The sequence below is a fragment of the Xiphias gladius genome, chromosome 2 (genome assembly GCF_016859285.1).
Source record: "Xiphias gladius isolate SHS-SW01 ecotype Sanya breed wild chromosome 2, ASM1685928v1, whole genome shotgun sequence".
Taxonomy (NCBI): domain Eukaryota; kingdom Metazoa; phylum Chordata; class Actinopteri; order Istiophoriformes; family Xiphiidae; genus Xiphias; species Xiphias gladius.
Genome location: NC_053401.1, coordinates 1,926,678 through 1,946,205, shown reverse-complemented (window position 1 = coordinate 1,946,205; position 19,528 = coordinate 1,926,678). Strand labels below are relative to the sequence as shown.

At 43.9% G+C, this 19,528-nt stretch overlaps 1 protein-coding gene across 3 annotated transcripts; it reads right to left on the bottom strand.

Annotated features, from left to right (window-relative positions):
- Window positions 1–2,571: 2,571 nt before the first annotated feature.
- On the bottom strand, window positions 2,572–15,664 carry LOC120803527 (ras-related protein Rap-1b). 3 transcript variants are annotated; one of them, XM_040152055.1, is made up of 8 exons: window positions 15,529–15,664; window positions 8,772–8,844; window positions 7,998–8,066; window positions 6,870–6,926; window positions 5,453–5,593; window positions 4,931–5,074; window positions 2,959–3,051; window positions 2,572–2,869 (listed from the first exon to the last, which is right to left on the bottom strand). In XM_040152055.1, exons 2-7 carry the CDS (start codon window positions 8,826–8,828, stop codon window positions 2,965–2,967), a joined length of 555 nt encoding a protein of 184 aa, XP_040007989.1. In that variant the 5' UTR covers window positions 8,829–8,844; window positions 15,529–15,664; the 3' UTR covers window positions 2,572–2,869; window positions 2,959–2,964. The 3 variants fall into 3 exon arrangements, with proteins under 3 accessions (XP_040007989.1, XP_040007982.1, XP_040007999.1); XM_040152048.1 differs by having other exon boundaries at window positions 8,772–8,841; XM_040152065.1 differs by lacking the exon at window positions 15,529–15,664 and adding an exon at window positions 10,575–10,592.
- Window positions 15,665–19,528: the final 3,864 nt, after the last annotated feature.

The following is a 19,528-nucleotide window of genomic DNA, read 5'->3' as shown; positions in this document are numbered from 1 at the left end:
GTTTTTTAAAGAAACACTGAGATTTTAGCTCAACTCTCCTCTTTAACTTATGGGAACATTGACGCTGAAACCATCCACGCGTCCGCCGTACTCTATGATAACGCTCTAACGTGTTGACTTTGAGCTACTATACTTGGGTTTCCGTCCGAATGTACTGCAAATTTTAACCAAATTTTGGGAAAATCTGCGAAAAGAAAATTCGAATTAGTGCAAGTTTCCATCCTCTACTGTTATTTAGATATTAGATGTTGGTTCATCAAGGACAACAGATGGTGATCATTTTCCAGTGCCATTGAGTCTATATTACAAAATTGATTTCCCAACTAGGTTTTGGTGGCAAAAGTAATCGCTGGCTGGATTATGTTCAGAGGCAATAATTTTTTCGTTTGAATGAAGCATTACACTTCCCTAAGGGCAACGGAGTCGCCAGGAGGATGTCGGTGCGGGCGGCGGGCGTGCAAATCTCAGGACTATGACGCCTGAGTCACATTCTGCCCAACCCAGTATTAAATGCTGCACCCGATCATCTGAGCATGCAAGGATATGAAGGACCAACCCTAACCTTTTTTCTTTGATCATGTTTGGACCGCCATACCCGCATAGTTAAATATATTCCCATCAGTTAAAGGGAGCGTTACCAACAGGACCTTCGACCAATAACTCAGTGTTTCCCTCAGATGTGTTGTGTTAATAATATTAATAATCAGGTAATAATATGGTTAATAATACAGAAACAACATTTGCTGGCTGTCCTGCTCTGTAAATATAACACAACACCCACCCTGAACCCCCAACGCACACAACCCCCCCATCCCGGGCCAAAATGGTCATTACAGAAACCGGCCTGGTTCATTGTTGTTATGCAGGTCACTTACACTCACAAACACACAAAACACACACTCACAAACACACACAGAGCTAAGGTACTGGACCAGTGTGAGTCTGCTGTCTAAAGGCAACATGTCCGCCCTGAGCAGCAGATCTGAAGTCAGCTCACCGTGCTGCTAACGAGTTAGCCCGCGGCTACTATCATTTATTTGTTTGTTTGGGAGTGTAGCATTGTTAGTATCCCCCCACAATATAGCAAATATATTCCGAAGGCTATTGGCTTAACGAGCTAGCGCCCAGTTAACAGCACCCATTACTGTAATGCACTCTAAGACTTTTGCTATAGCACCCAAAAAGTTTCACTGTTGATATTTTAAATGCAACACTGTTCCCAAGTAAAGTATTAGCATCATTAGCTTTTCCTAATAATAATCCTAATACAGTGGTCAAGATGGTGGCTGACTAAGTAACTCAGATCAACCCATTTTTTCCTTTATGAATATGCTAACAAGGCTAACTCTCGGCAAACAGTATGTAAGCATTGTTAGCATTCCCTCACCACACTGCTAGTACACTCCATTAACTACTAGGACCAGGAGCTAGCCTGAAGCAAACAGCTCCCATACATAACAAGGTAGTCCAAAGCCACAAGTATACATTAATTTCATTAAAAATATGCTAACAACACTAGCACTCCAAGGCGTCTTAGTTTTGTTAGCATTCATCACAACACTGCCAAGACATTCCATCACCTAATAGGACTGGTAGCTAGCCCGCGGCTAGCAGCTACGACCATTTTCTTTGGGTGTATAGTAATAATGCTAATACCCCAACAAATGTCAATTATCTAATGTATTTTAATGGCTGCTAGGCTAACAAGACACCCGAAAGCTCATTAATTTCTTTAAGAATATGCTAACAACGACAAAAGGCCACAAACAGTGTGTTATCATAGTTAGCATTCCCTTTTACAAATGAAAAAGTGCATTTCATTAGCTACTTGGACTAGCAGCTAGCGCACAGCTACCACCTTTTTCTTTGGGGATATACTAAAAATGCTAACATTAAAAAACAGCATAATTTGCTCACAAAGTTTCTAATATATTTTAATAGCTGCTAGGCTAATGAAGTAACCCAAAGCTAAAAGTACACATTGATTTTTTTAAACCTATGCTAGGAAAGCTAACACCCAGCAAATAGCATTTAGCATTTTCTCTGAATCTCGCCGAGTCATTCACATAGTGGTCAGCTAACTTAAGTCAGCTCAAACCTACCAACACGGTGAGCGGACCCCGCAACCTGCTGCACCCCCAACCCCCCACCCCAAAAATCAAAAACAAAAACATTAAATGACTTTTATATCTTTTCACACAGAATCATAATTATAACCACTGTAATAATAATAATAATAATAATAATAATAATAATAATAATAATAATCACTGTATGGATCCACAGGTTCGACCAGAGCCACACATACAGAGACAGCCATGTTAGACGCGACATCACCATGGTAACCGTGGCACCAACATGGCTGACGGTGAAGTGGTCGAGCTGCGTGTGAACGGCTCGGTACTGCCGGAAAATAAGGAAAGAAACATTTAAAATTAAAAAGCAAGAAGCCACTCCCCAGCGCAAAATGGCCTAGCAGAGAGCATGATGGGAACTGTAGTTTAAATTTGGGCAGTTGTTTGGACAGCCTCCCTCCCCACCCACTCCCCCCTCCGCCCACCCACCCCCCATTTCCTGCAACAACATCTTCATCATCATCATCATCGTTGCCGTCGCCGCCACCGCCGCAGTCTTTTGATGTTTGGTTTTAATGTTTCCAAGGCAACATTCTCCGTTAGACAGTGTGGTGAGGGGATGGGAGATGCGGTCGTCATGGAAACAGAGGTCAGAGGTGGCTGATGTTGACGATGACATGGCTGTGTTAAAGGGGCGTGGCCAGCTGGAAGATGTCCTGTGATCGGTTGGTTGGTTGGTTGGTTGGTTGGTTGGTTGGTTGGTTGGTTGTTTTGTCGGTCAGGTGAGCAGAAAACTGCAGAGGGAGAGAGCGAGAGTGCGTATAAATAACCCGCATGTACGATGGAGCGCGCGGGATAACGTCAGCGTGCACCACACACCTACCTGTCATTAGAGAAGCTGACAGGTGGACTTTTTGCGGGTTTTCCCCGGAACTGGACTCTTCCTGTTAATCTGTCGCACGAGGTCATAGAAGATCTGCACACAAACACAAAGATGCAGAAGTCAGAATTCGGGGGGGGGGGCTGAAATCGAAATTTTAAGTAAAGGAGTCGAAGATTTAAACCATTTTTTCTACAAGAACTGGTCTGATCCGACAGTCCTGTAATAAATCCTCCTTCATGACGGTTATAATGCTCAGCTTGTTTCGAAACTGCGTAAGAGGTGTTGATCCACCCTTGTGATCGCTTCGGAGGATGTGGTTAGTGGTGCTGCACTGCCTTACACACAGAGGTGTTTCTGTCACTTACCCCCTTCCTCACCGATATAAATGGGGTGGACAAAATAATAGAAATACCTGCCCCCCGCGATGCAACGACGCTCGGCGGCACCGCAAACCCTGTGCTCTAAAATGATCATAGAGTTGAACCCACACTTCTCTAAAACAGTTTCAACAAAAAAACCAAACATTGTAACCACAACGAAGGGAGGATTTATCAGACTGCATTATTCTAGGCTAGGTGGACCTAAAAAAAACTGCCAGCTGAGTGTACAGACTGATCTGGGTCAAGGGCAGAAGTAAACAAGCTGCTATCACTGCAGTTGTTTTTTTGTTTTTTTTTAACTTCTTAACTGCTTTTGTCAAGAAATACGTCCAATAGATCCTGTAGAACCTGCTACAGGTAGGAAATATAACCATCAAAATACTGTTGAAATCGTGATTTTAATGTGCAGAACGAAATTCAGTCCAGTTACCAACAGGCAGCTGAACGTGTCTTTCACTCGCAAATCGCCAAAAATCTCAGGTGCGTCGGAGCGTGTTTTCAGCAGGGAGGATTTCCCCGGGTTCGTGCATGCTGATGTTTAGAATAAATTCACCTATACAGTGCATTTTCTGTAGTTTAATCTGAAATTTGCTTGGAAATAAAATTGCAGCAGGATAAACAATATTGTCCCCACGATGGAAGATATTTAAACCTGCGACAGACTCGGCTGCTGCTGACCTGGTCAAATCAGCAAAATCTGAAGAGACGGATCTCAACATACAGACTTAACACATACGGGTTGAATGATACTTACTTTGTGATGTTCTATTTGAAATGCTCATAAATGATGCATCAGATACCGTGGATGTCCATCTGTCTATTTTCTGCACCATTAATTTGCTACGGCCTCTTATGTCCAGCAGCTCCTCTAAAACCAGACAAATGCTTCTCTTTCAAATTCACGGCGCTTCTTCACACTTGGACCCACAAGAGAATGACGCGCTCGCGATTTACTTGAACAGAAAAAACAGTTTGCCTTTCATCTATTCAATCTTCATGCGTTGTCCGAGCCCGCACTCTCTGACTTTTACGGTATCAGTGTATTCCATGATGCGTTTCGTCTGTTTGCGATGCGACGCCGGTGGTTGACAATCATAAGCTAGTGCCGCGGCGACCCTGACGTCCGGCGCTTTTTCAGGGCAATAGCTGCAGGCCTGAGAACTGTTACTGAACCATTTGAGAAGTTTAGAGGGGAAACGTCTCTTCGGGGGAAACCGCTGCCAACTCAGCAGACGCTGTCACTGTTGTAGTGAACTTTAGAAGCTTATCGTATGTTTTTTTAATGATCTGAAAAGTAACCAGTGACTCCGGCTGTCAGATAAATGTAGCGGAGGAGGAAGTTCGGTGTTTCCCTCTGAAATTAAAAGTATGAAGTGGCATAAAATATATATATTCAAGTAAGGAACCTCAAAACTGCACTTCAGCGCGGTACTCGCGTAAATGCACTTAGTGACTTTCCGCCACTGGCACAAACAGACTGAGCTTATTTTTGGACCCGGCACGGCTCGGGTCCTGGGCTGGATTCCTGACCCGGACCCGTGCGGACCTCTGATGTGAATGCAAGCAAAGCGCATGCGTGCGCGTGCGGTCACCTCGTTGACGTTGATCTTGCTCTTGGCCGAGGTCTCCAGGAAGGCGCAGGAGTTCCACTGGCGCGCGAGGCCGATGCCCGACTCTTTGGCCACCACGCGCTCCACCTCCAGGTCGCACTTATTTCCAACCAGGATCATGGGGACCTGCAACGACACAGCGAATATTTGCGCCTAAAATTTCCGGACGGGGAGCTCAGGTCACGCCACTGCCATGTTCTTAAGAAGTTTAATACGTCCCGTTTTGATCATGTCGTTAATTTCGTGGGGGTACAACTTTCCACCCAGCTATGTGATATGTGATTGGTTATACTTTGTATTGATCCGCTTGTCACACAATAATAAACCCATGTCAATGAAAACTGGACCGTGTGTGAACAGCGAGCGAATGAGTCTCCGCTGTGACGGTTTTTGGCTGCTCGGGTATTTCGTTGTTTCTGAAACGCATGTGATCAAAACTGATGGGTGTTTCCAGCGTGTGTGTGTGTGTGTGTGTGTGTGTGTGTGTGTGTGTGTGTGTCGTACGTCCTCGGTGTCCTTCACTCTGAGGATCTGCTCTCTGAGGTCCTGAAGGTCGTTGAAGGTCGACTGAGCCGTGATGGAGTAAACCAGAGCGAAACCCTGACCGTTCTTCATGTACAGGTCTCTCATCGCCGTGAACTGCTCCTACAGATGGACAGACAGACAGACAGACAGGCGGTCAGGAAGACAGAGACATGCATGTCACATGGCCAAAAGTATGTGGACACCATCGTGTATCTTATGGGTTTGTAATTTTGCGGTAAGTTTCCTGGAAAGAACTGCGATTTGGGTCTAATAACTGGGGAAGGAGAGGCATAAACATTTGCTGATGTCGAGAGGGCTTTCCTTTGATGAAACGTTCCGCTTAGTTCAAAAACAGATATTAATGAAGTACCAATTTAGTATTGGAAACTTTATTCTACATGTATGTTGAATTGTACGTTTGCCTGTTGACAAATTCCACATTTTTCCATGTTCATCTGACCTGCTGTACACTGACTAAAAGACTCTCTAGGTCACGCTAGCAGTTGAAATTTCGGTAATTAATTGAAACTGTGCAAACTGTACGGCTCACCATTTAGTAGAGCTGGAACGATTAGTCGATTAATCGGTTAGTCGATTGACAGAAAACTAATCGGCAGCAATTTTCACGCTCGATTAAAAGTTGAGGTCACGTTTCGAGCAGCGCGCTGGTTTCTGAACCGTTCTACGTGAGCGACCCTCCTTTGAGCCGGAAAATGTTACACAACCCAACGAAGTGGCGGAAAATATCAGCTAGGCAGGTGAGGAGGGCGAGACAATTTTCATCTGAAAGTTTAGAGGCTAAAGGAGAGTTTTGTTGTTTTGTTTTTTTTTAACTCCCAAAACAACGAGCCTCGCTTCCCTTTAAAGCTCAGAAAGATTGACAGGTCTTCCCCTGGAAAGCCACCGGACTTCGCTACCACACAGCGGCTGGCGGTGGTCATGGATCCCCACCGTCCGGGGTCTGAGGTGCGCTCCAGGTGCTTTTCCTCATATTTCAAGCTTTTGGATTCCCCCCCCTTGATTCTCTTTCTTACAGTTCTTTCGTGCTCCCTCTGAGGAGTTAGTTTCAGGAGTCAATGGGTTTTTATCAGGCGGTCTATAGGTGGCGCCATTATGCAAGTATTTTTGTGTGATTTTATTTTATTATCAATTTATTCCAGCACCATTCCCACGACCCCCCCTTCCGACTCTCCTGCGACCCCCGGGTTATGAACCCCTGTGTCAGCATCCTTTGGGTCTGTGAGTCTTTTTTCCTGGTTGACGCCAGCCCCCTTGGGTGCCAGGGAAGAGACCTCTTAGGGGACGAACAGAAAGAAACACACAATCTGTTCCAGGCTCGGGGTGGTAAGACAGACAGGAAGACAGACAGACAGACAGACAGACAGACAGATCTTACTGTTCCTGCTGTGTCCAGGATCTCCAACATACACTGCTGTCCATCGACCTCCACTTGCTGGAAAGAGAGACAGAGACCGTGTCCTCAGTACTTCGTCAAGACATCACTCACAAAAACCGTTTGCCAGATTTTCAACTTAAGACATCTGGGTCGTTGTTCTAAGAGAGACACCTGCTCTGTATGTAACAGCGTTTGACACCGGATGGGTGAGACGGCACGACTCTAAGGACGGCGACCTTGGTCAGTCCAACCCTTTGGTCCAGACTTAAACACCCGAACAAGCACGGAGCGGACTGACTTGAAATCTTGTACCGACCTTTATCTCTTCATCCCACTGATCCCTTAACTTTTCCTCTGGAGACACCGGCAGGTCGAGGTTACCTACCACATGGTTTGGCAGAATGTTTTGCATCAGACATTCGTGTTCCCCTCAAGATGAACTATAATAACTCTCATAACTTTGAGAGTCAAACATTCAACCGACTTTGTCCTAACTCTCTTACTTATCTCATAAATCTGACTTATTACTTAATAATGTTGAATTATTACTTATTAATTTTGGCTTACCATCTCATGACTGTGATTTGTTGACCTAAATTTGACTTTTTATCTCAAAATGTTGTACTTGGTATTGTCCAATCTTGACTTCCTATCTCATAGTACTCACTTATTATCTTATCACTTTGACTTACTCTCAGCATTATTTATGTGGCTAACTTTTCATAAATTAGTTTTCCCTTCTTGGCAGAATTTGATTTCCGTATTCTCCTTTCTTCTTTTCATTTTATGTCTTCCTCTTCCTGCTCTCTTCTCTTCTGATAATCTCCCTTCCTATCTTTCCTCTCCTTTTCCTTGTCCTTCTCTTCCTTCTGCTTCTGTGTCTTCGTCTTCACCTCTGTCCTTTTCCCTTTTCCTCTCCGCCTCTTCATGCTTTTTCCTCCTCTATATTCGGTAGGATGGTTAGCAGCTAACACTGGCATTTAGACGACCCCGAGTCTGTCTAAGCTCATCAGACGTCTTAGACATCAGGGAGTCTGATGCCTAAGACATCAAACCACTTCCCAGGTCGAGCTCATATACACTGACGTGCCACAGCGAGGAGAGGCAGACGGGTGGGAGCTGTCTTACCTTCCTGTAGGAATCCTCTATCGTCGGGTCGTATTTCTCCACGAAGATTCCCTGAACAAACTGGACAGTCTGGAGACAGAGAGACGGACAGAAAGACCGAGAGAGAGACAGAGAGACAGAGAGAGAGACAGACCGGCAGTGAGATAAAGGGAAGTAGGGCAGTAGTGTTAATGGAGCTCTGTTCTGTTCTCTATTGGAAGTCATTCGATTGGAATTAATGTGACACACTGACACATCTCCATTATATCATCTGGAGTAAAGCACTTCATTGTAGTGAGACTTAAACCAGTGTGTGTGTGTGTGTGTGTGTGCGCATGTGTGTGTGTGTGCGTGTTGAACGGAAGGACTGAGGAGGACGATTAATAGAAAAACAGAGTGAGAATCAGTTTGCATCAATTTTCAGAGGAATTTTGAGCGAAAATTTTCCACCGTGGCAGGTCGGGTTGGAGTAAATAAAACAGGGACCCAAACCATAACAAGGTCGAACAGTTAGTCTGGAGGGTTAGTGGGATTATTATTTCATACCGTTTTATTCATGTATTTATGTGTTTAACATTGAACATCCAGTGCAACAGTGTGGCTCACTGCTTTATTTTTAATAGTCGCTGGAGCTCAGAGGAGTAAGATAAATCAGGCTTTTATACACAAACAATACTGGTTCCTAGGATTCACTCTTGTGTTGGTTTTGGTCTTTAATGGCCTTTGTTGACAGTGTGAAAAATATAGAACAACAACAGCTGAGTAGAGACACATAAAGTGGATTTGGTAACTCACCAGAGCTGACTTGCCGACTCCTCCTGATCCTAAAACAACCAGTTTGTATTCACGCATTCTGACTGTCTGTCTGCTGGGCGAGAGACACCGAGACACACAGAGATATGGGAGAGGGAGGGAGAGGGAGAGAGAGAGAGAGAGAGAGAGAGAGGTTACCAGGTTACTAACTTCACTACTGGACATCACTTCCCAACAGCCAATCAGATAGCTGCATTACAGTATGCCCCGCCTCCGGGTGCAATGCACCTGGAGCTGTGTAACTATCAATTACACACACACACACACACACACACACACACACACACACACACACACACACACACACACACATACAGATGAAGATTTCCTCCCTCTTCCTGGGTGGTAATAATTACCCGGCATGCATCTGGTTGAGTAGAAGAAAACATTGAGGTCATGTGATCACACAGCTGGCGGTGATGTCACAACTGTGGAATCCTTCTTGGTTACTGTTGCTATGCGTCCATGTGTGTATGTGTGCGTGTGTACTTTTATAACTACTGTTGTGGGGACAGAAATCTGTTTACACAGTCACATTGCGATGACTCGACAAAAAGGTAAATCATAAAATTTTAGCGTGAAGACCTGGTAACTTTTAGTTCTACGGTGAGTGTAAGGTTAGGTTTAGGGTTAGGCTGAGGTTTAAGGTAATCTTAGGTTTAGATCAAGGTTAGGTTTAGGTTAAGATTAGGGTTTAGATTAAAGATAGGTTTAGGTTAGGTTAGGTTTACGGGTTAGGTTGAGGATTAATTTTTGGCAAGCAGTAGTTAGGGTTGAGATGCCTCTCCAGGAAATGAGACACACAGACTGTGTGTGTGTGTGTGTGTATATGTAGTTATGTGCGAGTGTGTGTGTATGTGTACTTGTTCTTATATCCCAGTGGGGACTTGAATACACACTAACCCATGAGGACTCACTGCACTGGGACAAAAAGTGCATCACGGATAGAGGCTGATTTTTGAGGGTTAAGACTGGGTTTTGGGGTTAGGGTTAGAATCAGGTTTAGGTTTAGTTCAGGGTTAGGGTGAGGGTCGGGGTCAAGCATTCATTTGTGATGGCTAAGGTTAGGGTAAAGGGCCAGGGAATGCCTTATGTCAGCGAGTGTCCCCACGGGGATAGTGGAACAAATGTGTGTGTGTGTGTGTGTGTTTGTGTGTGTGTGTGTGTGTGTGTGTGTGTGCGTGTGTGTTTGCGCGAGCATACCAGTCATGCTTCACCGTGTGTTTGCAGGCCCCCGGTGTCGTTGCAGCAACAAGAAGCAACATGACGGAGACAACACACACACACACACACACACACACACACACACACACACACACACACACAAATGCTTGTTCTTGTATCTTAGCGAGGACTGTCATTGACATAATGGATCCTTAGCCCCCTATCCTAACTTTAACCACCGTAACTAAATGCCTAAGCCCAACCCTTCCCTACCCTGAACCCTAGAACCGAGTCTTAAGCCTCAGACAGCCCTTTGATGGTCTGTCCCAAAGTGAGAGCTAAAATGTCCTCACTCTCCGAAAAGGTCCTCACTCCCAAGGTCTGAAAAATGAAAATGGTCCACACAAAGATAGACATACAAGTACACACACACACACACACACACACACACACACGGAGCCTCTCATGTATGTTAAGGGTCTGCCAGGGTTACCGTGGTGATGAGAAAAGTGTGTGTGTATGTGTGTGTGTGCGCACGTGTGCGTGCATTTGTGGTTAAGCAGGTGGTGTCAGAACCAAACATTAACGTCTCTCTGCCATATTTCCAGTGTGTTGTTTTACCCAGAATCCCCTTGTGCTGGATGACAAACTGACAACTGACCACTGATGGTGACATAGGGGATCTATGAGGGAAAATTCACAATAACATAACATGATAAGATAACATTAAAAAAAGGGGGGGAAAACAAAATCTAGAAAAATATACACATTAAATACTACTATACTATGGCTGCAACTAAAGATTGGCATATTTTTTATTCTTGGAGTAAAATTATTTCTGATTACTGACAAAAAGAATTCTGGCATGTTTTAGAGGAAAAAATACAATTTCCTTCACTAAACGACGTAAGATGTATATTTCTGCAGCAACAGAAGCTACAACCCGTACTGATATTTATATTTCCGATTCTGATTTTAAGTACTGACAGTTACATCATTGGTTTGCTTGCTATGGTATTCCAAAGCAACACACTTCACTTGGCAACCACCTAGCAATGCCCTAGCAACCACCCGGAACATTCTAGAACTACCAAGACACACTGTTGCAGTCACCTAGCAACAACTTGGCAACCACCTAGCAACGCACTAGCAGACAAGTAATAGCATCTAATAACACCCTAGTAACACCCTAACGGCCGCTTAACAAATTTTAAGCAACTACCATGAACTTGGCCAACGGAAACAAACAATTTTATCTGAATGAAGCATTTTCTAGTTTGGTTTAATGCGCCATTCCATTTTGGTTGATATTTCAACGATAACCAACTGCTCTAGGGCTGCAACTTCAGATTTTTTAAAAACGGTTAATCTGCCAAATATTTTCTCTAACAATCGATTAATCTTGTTATAAAACGCCAGAAAAAAGCGGAAATGCCCAGTATGACTTTTGAGAGTACAAGGTATTGTCTTCAAAAGTCAACCAACAGTCCAAAAGCCAAAAATATTCAATTACAATTATATACAATAGATTAAAAAAAGCAAAACCTTGTGTTAGAAAAGCTAGAACAAGCAAACGTTTGGCATTTTTACTTGAAAATTATTTAAATGATGAACGAGGTACCGAAATTATTGGTGATTAATTTTCTGTTGATTGATTATTGGATTAGTTGAGTAATAATTTCGGCACTAAACTACTCCTTGTAAAACATACACCAACCGTAATTTGGTGGGACAAACTTAAAAGCTGCTATGCGGAATTTTAAAATGTTAAACTCTGGCGCCCCACAGTGGTGGCATCAAAAAAGAAACTGGCGGACAGCAACGCATGCTGATACAACCAATAAAAATTCTAGCCAAAGCAAACACCTATCAGCCCCCTTGAAAGACACCAGTTCGCGTCTCAGCAGGCACATTGTAACACCTTAGTAATCAATTGTCAGCACCCTAGCTACCACTTCCCAGATGACACGTAGTCAAATAAATGACTGTTTCACATAACGAGGTCACAAAATTTAGTATCATACATACATGGTGTTTCTCAGTGACTATCAACTTGACCCAAGTGCAACAGAACATACAGAAAGATGAAAGTCTATGAACCGTTAGTGCCTTTACACCTTAATTTACGAGTTGATGACCCCAATCAAACTATAGTCCTGATGCTAAAGGTGCATGAAGGAAAGGAGTAGGCAGGCGTTTGACAGCTGGAGTTTTGGCTGTGCAGTTGCGAGGGAAAGGTTCAGCAGGGACGGATTTTCAGTGCCTGAAGATATGAACAAATACTGCCTCACTATATCTCTCTTCAGTTTGATGCAACAAGTCCGGGCGAGTTCACGGACTCACAGGAAGTCACCGACTGAGGCAGCAGCAGGCGAGGCCAGAGGAGGGAAAGTGAATCTGCTAAATGAGCTGATTTTCTTTTGATTCTTCTGTTTCAACCGCGCTGGCGTCTGAAAAACCCTCGGCCTCTCCCTCTCTACACGGTGACAAAGCTCCTTCATACACCTATGTCTCTACCTGAGTGGTCCTGGATCCGGTTTTTTCCCCCTCACAGTCCATGATGCAATACCTTTACTCAACATGTGCAACTATTCTCCGCATGCACGACACACCATCACAGAAAAAGGGGGCAATAGCGGTAAAAGAACCAAGTAAGGCCTAGCAATGGATCATTTCTATATTAAAAAATGCGATTTACAATGAGTGCAGTTTTCATAGTGCGAAAGCGAAAGCTGCGATTTTAATTTATAACTTAACAAGCTGTAGCAAGTGAAAGTTTAAGCTGGCAACTGTTGTTTTCAGTGGTTACAAAGGCTGGAGTTGGTAGAGAATTTCTTCAGCTGTAGTTATTGGCTCTGCGAGCTCAACCGACAGAAACAAAACTTGACTGCTTCCTGCGCGACTCGCTTACGTCAGATTGCGACCGTTTTTTTTTAGCCTGCGGAAAAGGGTGATCGCACCGTGTCGGTTTGGGAATTTCCGAGGGCAAACGACGGAGTTTTCAGAACGTCGCAGTTTAGCTTGTTTGACATCCAATCGTAGTTTCAAGTTGATCGGGAAGACCTGAATCTGGTGGGGCTGCAACTACCGATTATCTTCACTGTCAGTTAATCTGCCAGTTGTTTTTCTTGGGATGTGTTAAACGATAAAGGGCACTTTTCACAGTTATTTGAAGTCTCACGGACGAAATGATTAATCAACTTAATGAGAAAACAATGATCAGATAATAAATCATGAAAATAATCGTCAGTCGCAGCCCTACCTGTAACTACTACATCTACTCACCTACTGTACAATTCTGAGTTACTTGCACTCCAGCGGTGTTAATTAATTAAGTAAAACTATGTAACTAGAATCAGGTAAATGTACTTCAAGTATTAAAAGTAAATGTACTTGATGCAGAAAAATGGCCCCAGTGGCTTTTTATCCTTCTACACATTATATCTTCAGATTTTTGTTACTCATGCATTGACGGAAGAGCTGGTTGAGATGGATTTAACTTTATCCATCTTGTACATGACTACAACCAATGATTGATTATGGATTGATCTGCTGATTTTTTTCTTTGTCTGTAAAAACAAATGAGAGCTCAAGTGCATACCGTACTTAAGTACAAATTGGAGGTACTTGTACTTAACTTGAGTCTTTTCTTTTCATGCCACTTTATACTTCTACTCCAACACATTTCAGAGTAAAATACTGTACTTTTTACTCCACTGAATTTATCTGAAAGCTTCAGTTACTTTACAAATTATGATTCTGGCATCCAAAACATATGGAGTGTTTTTTAAATATGATGCTTTATTATAAATTAACCTACCCGCCAGTATATACAAGTCACTGTACATACTGTTATGCAACATATCTAACATTTGACGGTTCCAGCCTTTCAAATGTGAAGATTGGCTGGTTTTCCTTTTAATGATTTTCCTGCTTTCTGTTTATTTTATTTTTTTAAAACTTTGAAGCTTGGACTATTGGTTGTCCAAAACAAGCATTAAGAAGGACTCAACTCTGATGAGCATTAGAGCTGAACCTGTTGGTCGATCATCAGCAAAATAATCTGCAACTATTCCGGTAATTGATTAACTGCCGCTTTACTCTGTCGCTTTGCAAAATTCATATTTTTGGGTTTTGGACTGTTGGACGAACAAACATTTCAGACATTTCAAGAGGTCACCTTGGGCTCTGGGAAGTTCTGAAGGGCATTTTTATCACTATTTACTAATAGTCAGCCGCTTAGTCAATTATGAAGAAAAAAAAAAACTGATGGGAATTTCTCACCATATTCTGAATTTTTCAAACCAAACAATCAATCAGTTAATCGAGAAAACAATCTGCAGGTTAATCCATAAGGAAAATAAACATTAGTTGCAGTCCGATATAAAATACTTACAGTAACAGTCAAAGCACTTCAACAGTAAAATGCTGCTTTTATATTCAACACTTCAGTAATAACGAACTAATGATATAATATATGAGCGCAACAGTCACAGGGGCCATTTTACTGCACTGAATATTTTTACTTTTAATACCTGAAGTACATTTTCCTGATTATACTCACACACTTTTAGTTAATTAACACCGTCAGTGCAGGACTTGTACTTGTAATGGAGCATTTCCACGGCGTGGCCCAGTATCAGTGGCTTTACTGAAGTGGAAGATCTGAACACTTCCTCCACTGCTGCCCAGCCGTAGACGAATCTTGACAGAACCTGCATTTTTATGTGCACTGTTATCAGCTCTCAGTGTGAGGTTCTGCTTTTTCCAGAAGGCTCAGAAGGCAGCGCGATGTTAATCTACTAAAGTAAAGTTGTTGCAGGAGAAAGATGGACACACAAACAGAGATAGATCCCTGAGTCAACCACAACTAGGTGGGGCCTGTCAATACCAAGTGTGTGTGTGTGTGTGTGTGTGTGTGTGTGTGTGTGTGTGTGTGTGTGTGAGAGTGTGTGTGTGCGCGCTGCTGACAGTACAACAACAGAGGAATAAAACCAAGCCTTGTCTATACACTGCACGCAGACAGACAGGTAGACAGACAGCCAGAGAGGCAGACAGGTTCCTCCAAAGTCCTAAACTCCGCAGTTCGTGCTAAGTTACTTCCTCCCTTTTTTTTTTTCCAGCGCAGCAGCGGGAGTTCCGCAGCTCCGTGGCCGCCTAAGAACGCTCCCTGCCCGGCCAGCTCTGGCAGCAGGCCCCACTGCCTGGAGGACCTAAGACAAGCTGAGGGCTGGAGCACACAGACCGCCGGAGACACACGGGCGGGCAGACAGCCGCCATGATGCCACCCCGCCGTCTGTCTCTATCCCACATCAACAGTTTTATTATTACTAACGGAGCTCCTGTCTGTCTGCCGCTCCGTCCGTCCGCCCGTCTGTCTGTCCGCCGGTCGGTCGCTTCCGCAAACCCAGCCCAGCTCGGCACCGGCCTGTCTCCCTCCCCCCTCGTCTGCCTACGCCTGGGCGTCAGAGTCTGTCCCGGGTTAATCTACATCCACACGATGCCGGGCGGCGAGAAAAGAAAAGAGGGGAAAAATGGGAAAAGCGAGAAAAGAGAGAAAGGAAGCGGTACTCACAGTCATCCACCCGTCCGCTCCGCTGCGCGCTCGCTCTCTCTCTCGCTCCCCGCTACTCTGTGTGGATGTCGCTCTACCAGAGCCGCTCCCTCCTGCCGCCGCCGCGCTCCGACGTCGAGCTGGAGGCGGTGAAGGCTCGCGGTTTCCGTCGACTCCTTCAAAATAAAACCGGCAAGACGCGTTAAAAAAAAAAAAATAATAATAAAAAACAGAAAAGCCCATTTCCTGTGAGATAAAGGTACAAATAAAAGTGCTGACTTAAAAAACTGCGATTGGTCGCCAACGGTGTTGGAGGAAGCACTCAGAGGTTTTACTTTAGTAAAAATACTAATACCCCGCTGTAGAACTACTCAGTTACATGTTAAAAGTCCCGCATTCAAAAGTTTACTCAATCTTACGAAAGCACAAAAATGTTAAGCATCAACATATACTCAAAGTACAAAAAGTAAAAGTACTCATTACGCAGAATGGCCCATTTCAGAATAATGTGTATTACATTGCTGGGTTTATTTTTTACTATATGTAGTATTACTGTATGTAGCCTGGGAACTTCACTAAGGGATCAATAAAGTCTTATCTTACTCTATAATAATGGGATCGGTCATAATTTATCTGCGGATTATATTTTGTATTATTAATATGAACCTGCGGAGTAACTAAAAGGTATTAAATTAATATTATGGAGCAATAGTACAATATTTCCCCCTGAAATTTAGTGAAGTAGAAGTATAAAGAAGCAGAAAATGGAAATGCTCAAGTAAACTACAAGTCCCCTAATTTTTTACTTATGTACAGTAAATGTACTTGGTTACTTTCCACCATTGTCGTATAAATAGTAACAAATTACACTGATGAAGACTGATGAATGCTTGCCATAAGGACCGTTTATTGCAATATCGTAGGACTTTGGACAGATGAATTTATTAATGTGAAAACTAAAAGGATGAATTCATATTAAATTACTGTAGTCAGTTCTTTCAAAATAAAACATCAACAAGAGGAAAAAGACATTAAAACAAATTTTGATTGGTTATAAGATTAAAAAATCATGCTGTTGAAGTACTTGAGCTAAAGCATTAGCTCTCATGCACAGATTGCTAAATGTCTTGAGAACAGATTAGATACATTTGTTTATGCAAAAAAAAAACGAGAAGAAAATATTTACCTAAATAAAACTACAAATTATTAAGTTAATACGCAATAAAAGGCATAACTTCGGCGTCAGATTTATTTAAATCTCAGATGCAAAGTCACAAACAGGATCAGTTGGACGTGGTTTTCGTGATCTCTATCAAACCTTGAGGCTACTTTTCTTCCTCGTCACGATCTCGCCGCCGCTGACATTGCGCTTTTATTCTGACGGCGGCTCGCCCGTGCTTCCTGTGTCGCTCTAACGTCGTCACAGATCCGCTCGGTCCTTTTCTCTCTTTTGGCCCCGCGACGTTTCGGCCTCGCTCCCAGCGGCTTCCCGCCTCCTGCAGAGTAGGGACATCAGATTCTCCTCTGCGGCTTTTCTTCTCGTCTTTCTCTCTTTCTTTTATTTTTTTTGTCGACTGTTGTTTCTGGTTTGCCGGAATTAAAAATGACGACGACGTCACTTCCAGCGCTTTTAAGTGCGGGCGGCTCGGTGACGTCATCAGCCCCAGTCTTGCTCAACGGCTCCGGGTCAGATTAAAAAACGCGGCGTTTTTGTTCGATTTATTTTTTTAATCCGCCACGTTTGCAGAAAGGAACAGGTGGCGTGACTTTCCCGCCCCACTGCTCGACCGTTTGAAATTTTCCCGCCCCACCACCACAAACTGTCCCATCATGCTTCCCGCTCAGGAGATCGGAGTTTCGAGGCCCTGGATGGAGTCGGCGCTCGACGCCGGACTGCGATCCCGTCGCCTCTGAACGACGGCGCCGTTTTTCTTGGCGCACAGTTTGTCGTAAACCCGCAGCGCTGCTCCGCCGAAGGTCACGGTTGTGAAGTGTCGCAGCGAAGCCGACGTTCTTGAGCGTAGTCGGTACTGGACCTGATCACGAACCGACGTTTTACCTTTTCGATTGATTTTCCGAATGATGGCCCGATTGTGCAAATATTGCACATTCAAAAAATATAATATTTATTACGTTGTTTTAAATGTTATACAAGGTTTACTATTTATTACATACTATACTAATGATATACAGTTTTATATAATAGGATACGCTGTAGTGCTTCACTGTTACTCTACATCTACACTAATACATTTGACCTTCCGTTCCGTACTTTGCTCCTACTAAACACACCAGAGTGTCACCTGACCGCGACAGAGCTTCATTATTAGTCTACACAACGAGTTGATCATTGTGTTTATTGCTTGCCTTGTAATTCAATCACTTTCACACAGTTTCTACTTTTATTTTCATGGTTTTACTGTAAACTTTATTTATTTACATAACATTTTATAATTTATTTCTTTTACTGTTTTTCTGTACTTGGTTTTGTCTTCGCGCGACTGCAAAGTTTATCTCAACTTATGCTTTTCCTCTGCCGACAGCCTTTTTTACTTTATGTTAGCGGCTCACTGCACCTGTGCAGCCTACGTCATGAGTAAATAAGCATTAGAGGCTTCGTCTGGCTGAGCTGACTTCCCCGTTGGTTCCGGGCACAAACGAATCGCAGGAAGTCGATCTACAAATTTTCCCATTTTATTGGACCCGACAGATCAAGAGTGAGTCATGTGACGCTCAGAAAACGTACCCCGTCCCTCCGCGATGATCGCACATATACTGGAAATAGTCTCTTGGGGCCAGTGTGCGTCACATGACCCTGCAGTGCCACGCGTGGCCACTATCTCACAGTCCGGCGCCGCCGTGTGGGCTGGGAGAGCGTCGACACGCTGACAAACGCCGCTCTGACGGAAAACGGCAAATCAAAGCAAGGCGTCGCTGGACGTCATCTCCAAGTGTGTGTGTTACTGCAGAGTCAGAGAGCAGCAGAGCGTGTTGGAGCGTGTGGATGGCAGCATGTCTGTACACACACACACACACACGCGCGCAGACACACTACTGACCACAACCAGAGATAGTGTGTTGTGAAGCCACACCCATACAACTTCCCTTTCACTGACTCACACTTCCTCTATAGTGTGTGTGTGTGTGTGTGTGTGTGTGTGAGAGCGACTACTCCAGTAAAGAATCTGGTATTTCTTAAGTATAAGTACTTACGTTCACTGAGCACTTTATTAGGAACGCCACACCAAGACTGGGTAGGGCCTCCCTTCGCTCTCAAACAGCCTCAGCGGTCGTTCTGTGGCTCTCTGGTCGTTTGATTGACTTTCAAACCAGAAACGTGAGCCTTGAAGTCAAACAGAGGATCTGGGCCATTGCCTGGCCCCCAAAGCCTAGGGTCACCTGGGCCTGGACCGGGTAGGCCAGTTCGGCAATCCATCCGTGGGTTCGCTGTAGAGGTCTCAGACATGGAGACTCTGTTCAAGCCCCGCATCAGTCCGTCAGGGCAGAATAAGTTACAGAACTTCAAAGACTAAGAAAATCATCAGCATGTCAATGATCAGCCAGGACAACACACACACACACACACACACACACACACACACACACACACACACACACACACACACACACACACACACACACACACACTCACTCCATTACAAACTCATCAATTCAACTGTTGCTAGGACACCAGATGAATGAGTGTCGCTCGCTCTGTTTGCTCTCTTAACGATTTTCTGCCTCATTGAAACAGCCAATCGGAGCTGAAGTTAGTCCCCTGAGCAGGAAGTGGTTTCTTTCAATTCTTACCTGTGTATCTGAACAGTTCTTCCACCTGACCTCAGTACATCACGGAAGCTAAGTGGACCCTGAATTGAGGTTGTCAGGTAAACAGGTTTTTTTTGTTAAAGGCCTGGGAAGGTAAACTCAGGGAAAACAGTCTCTTTCTCCTGCAGTGGTGACAACGGTCATCACTAATATACTGCGTTTGGCTCCCTCTGCTGAAGAGCTGCAAACTGAG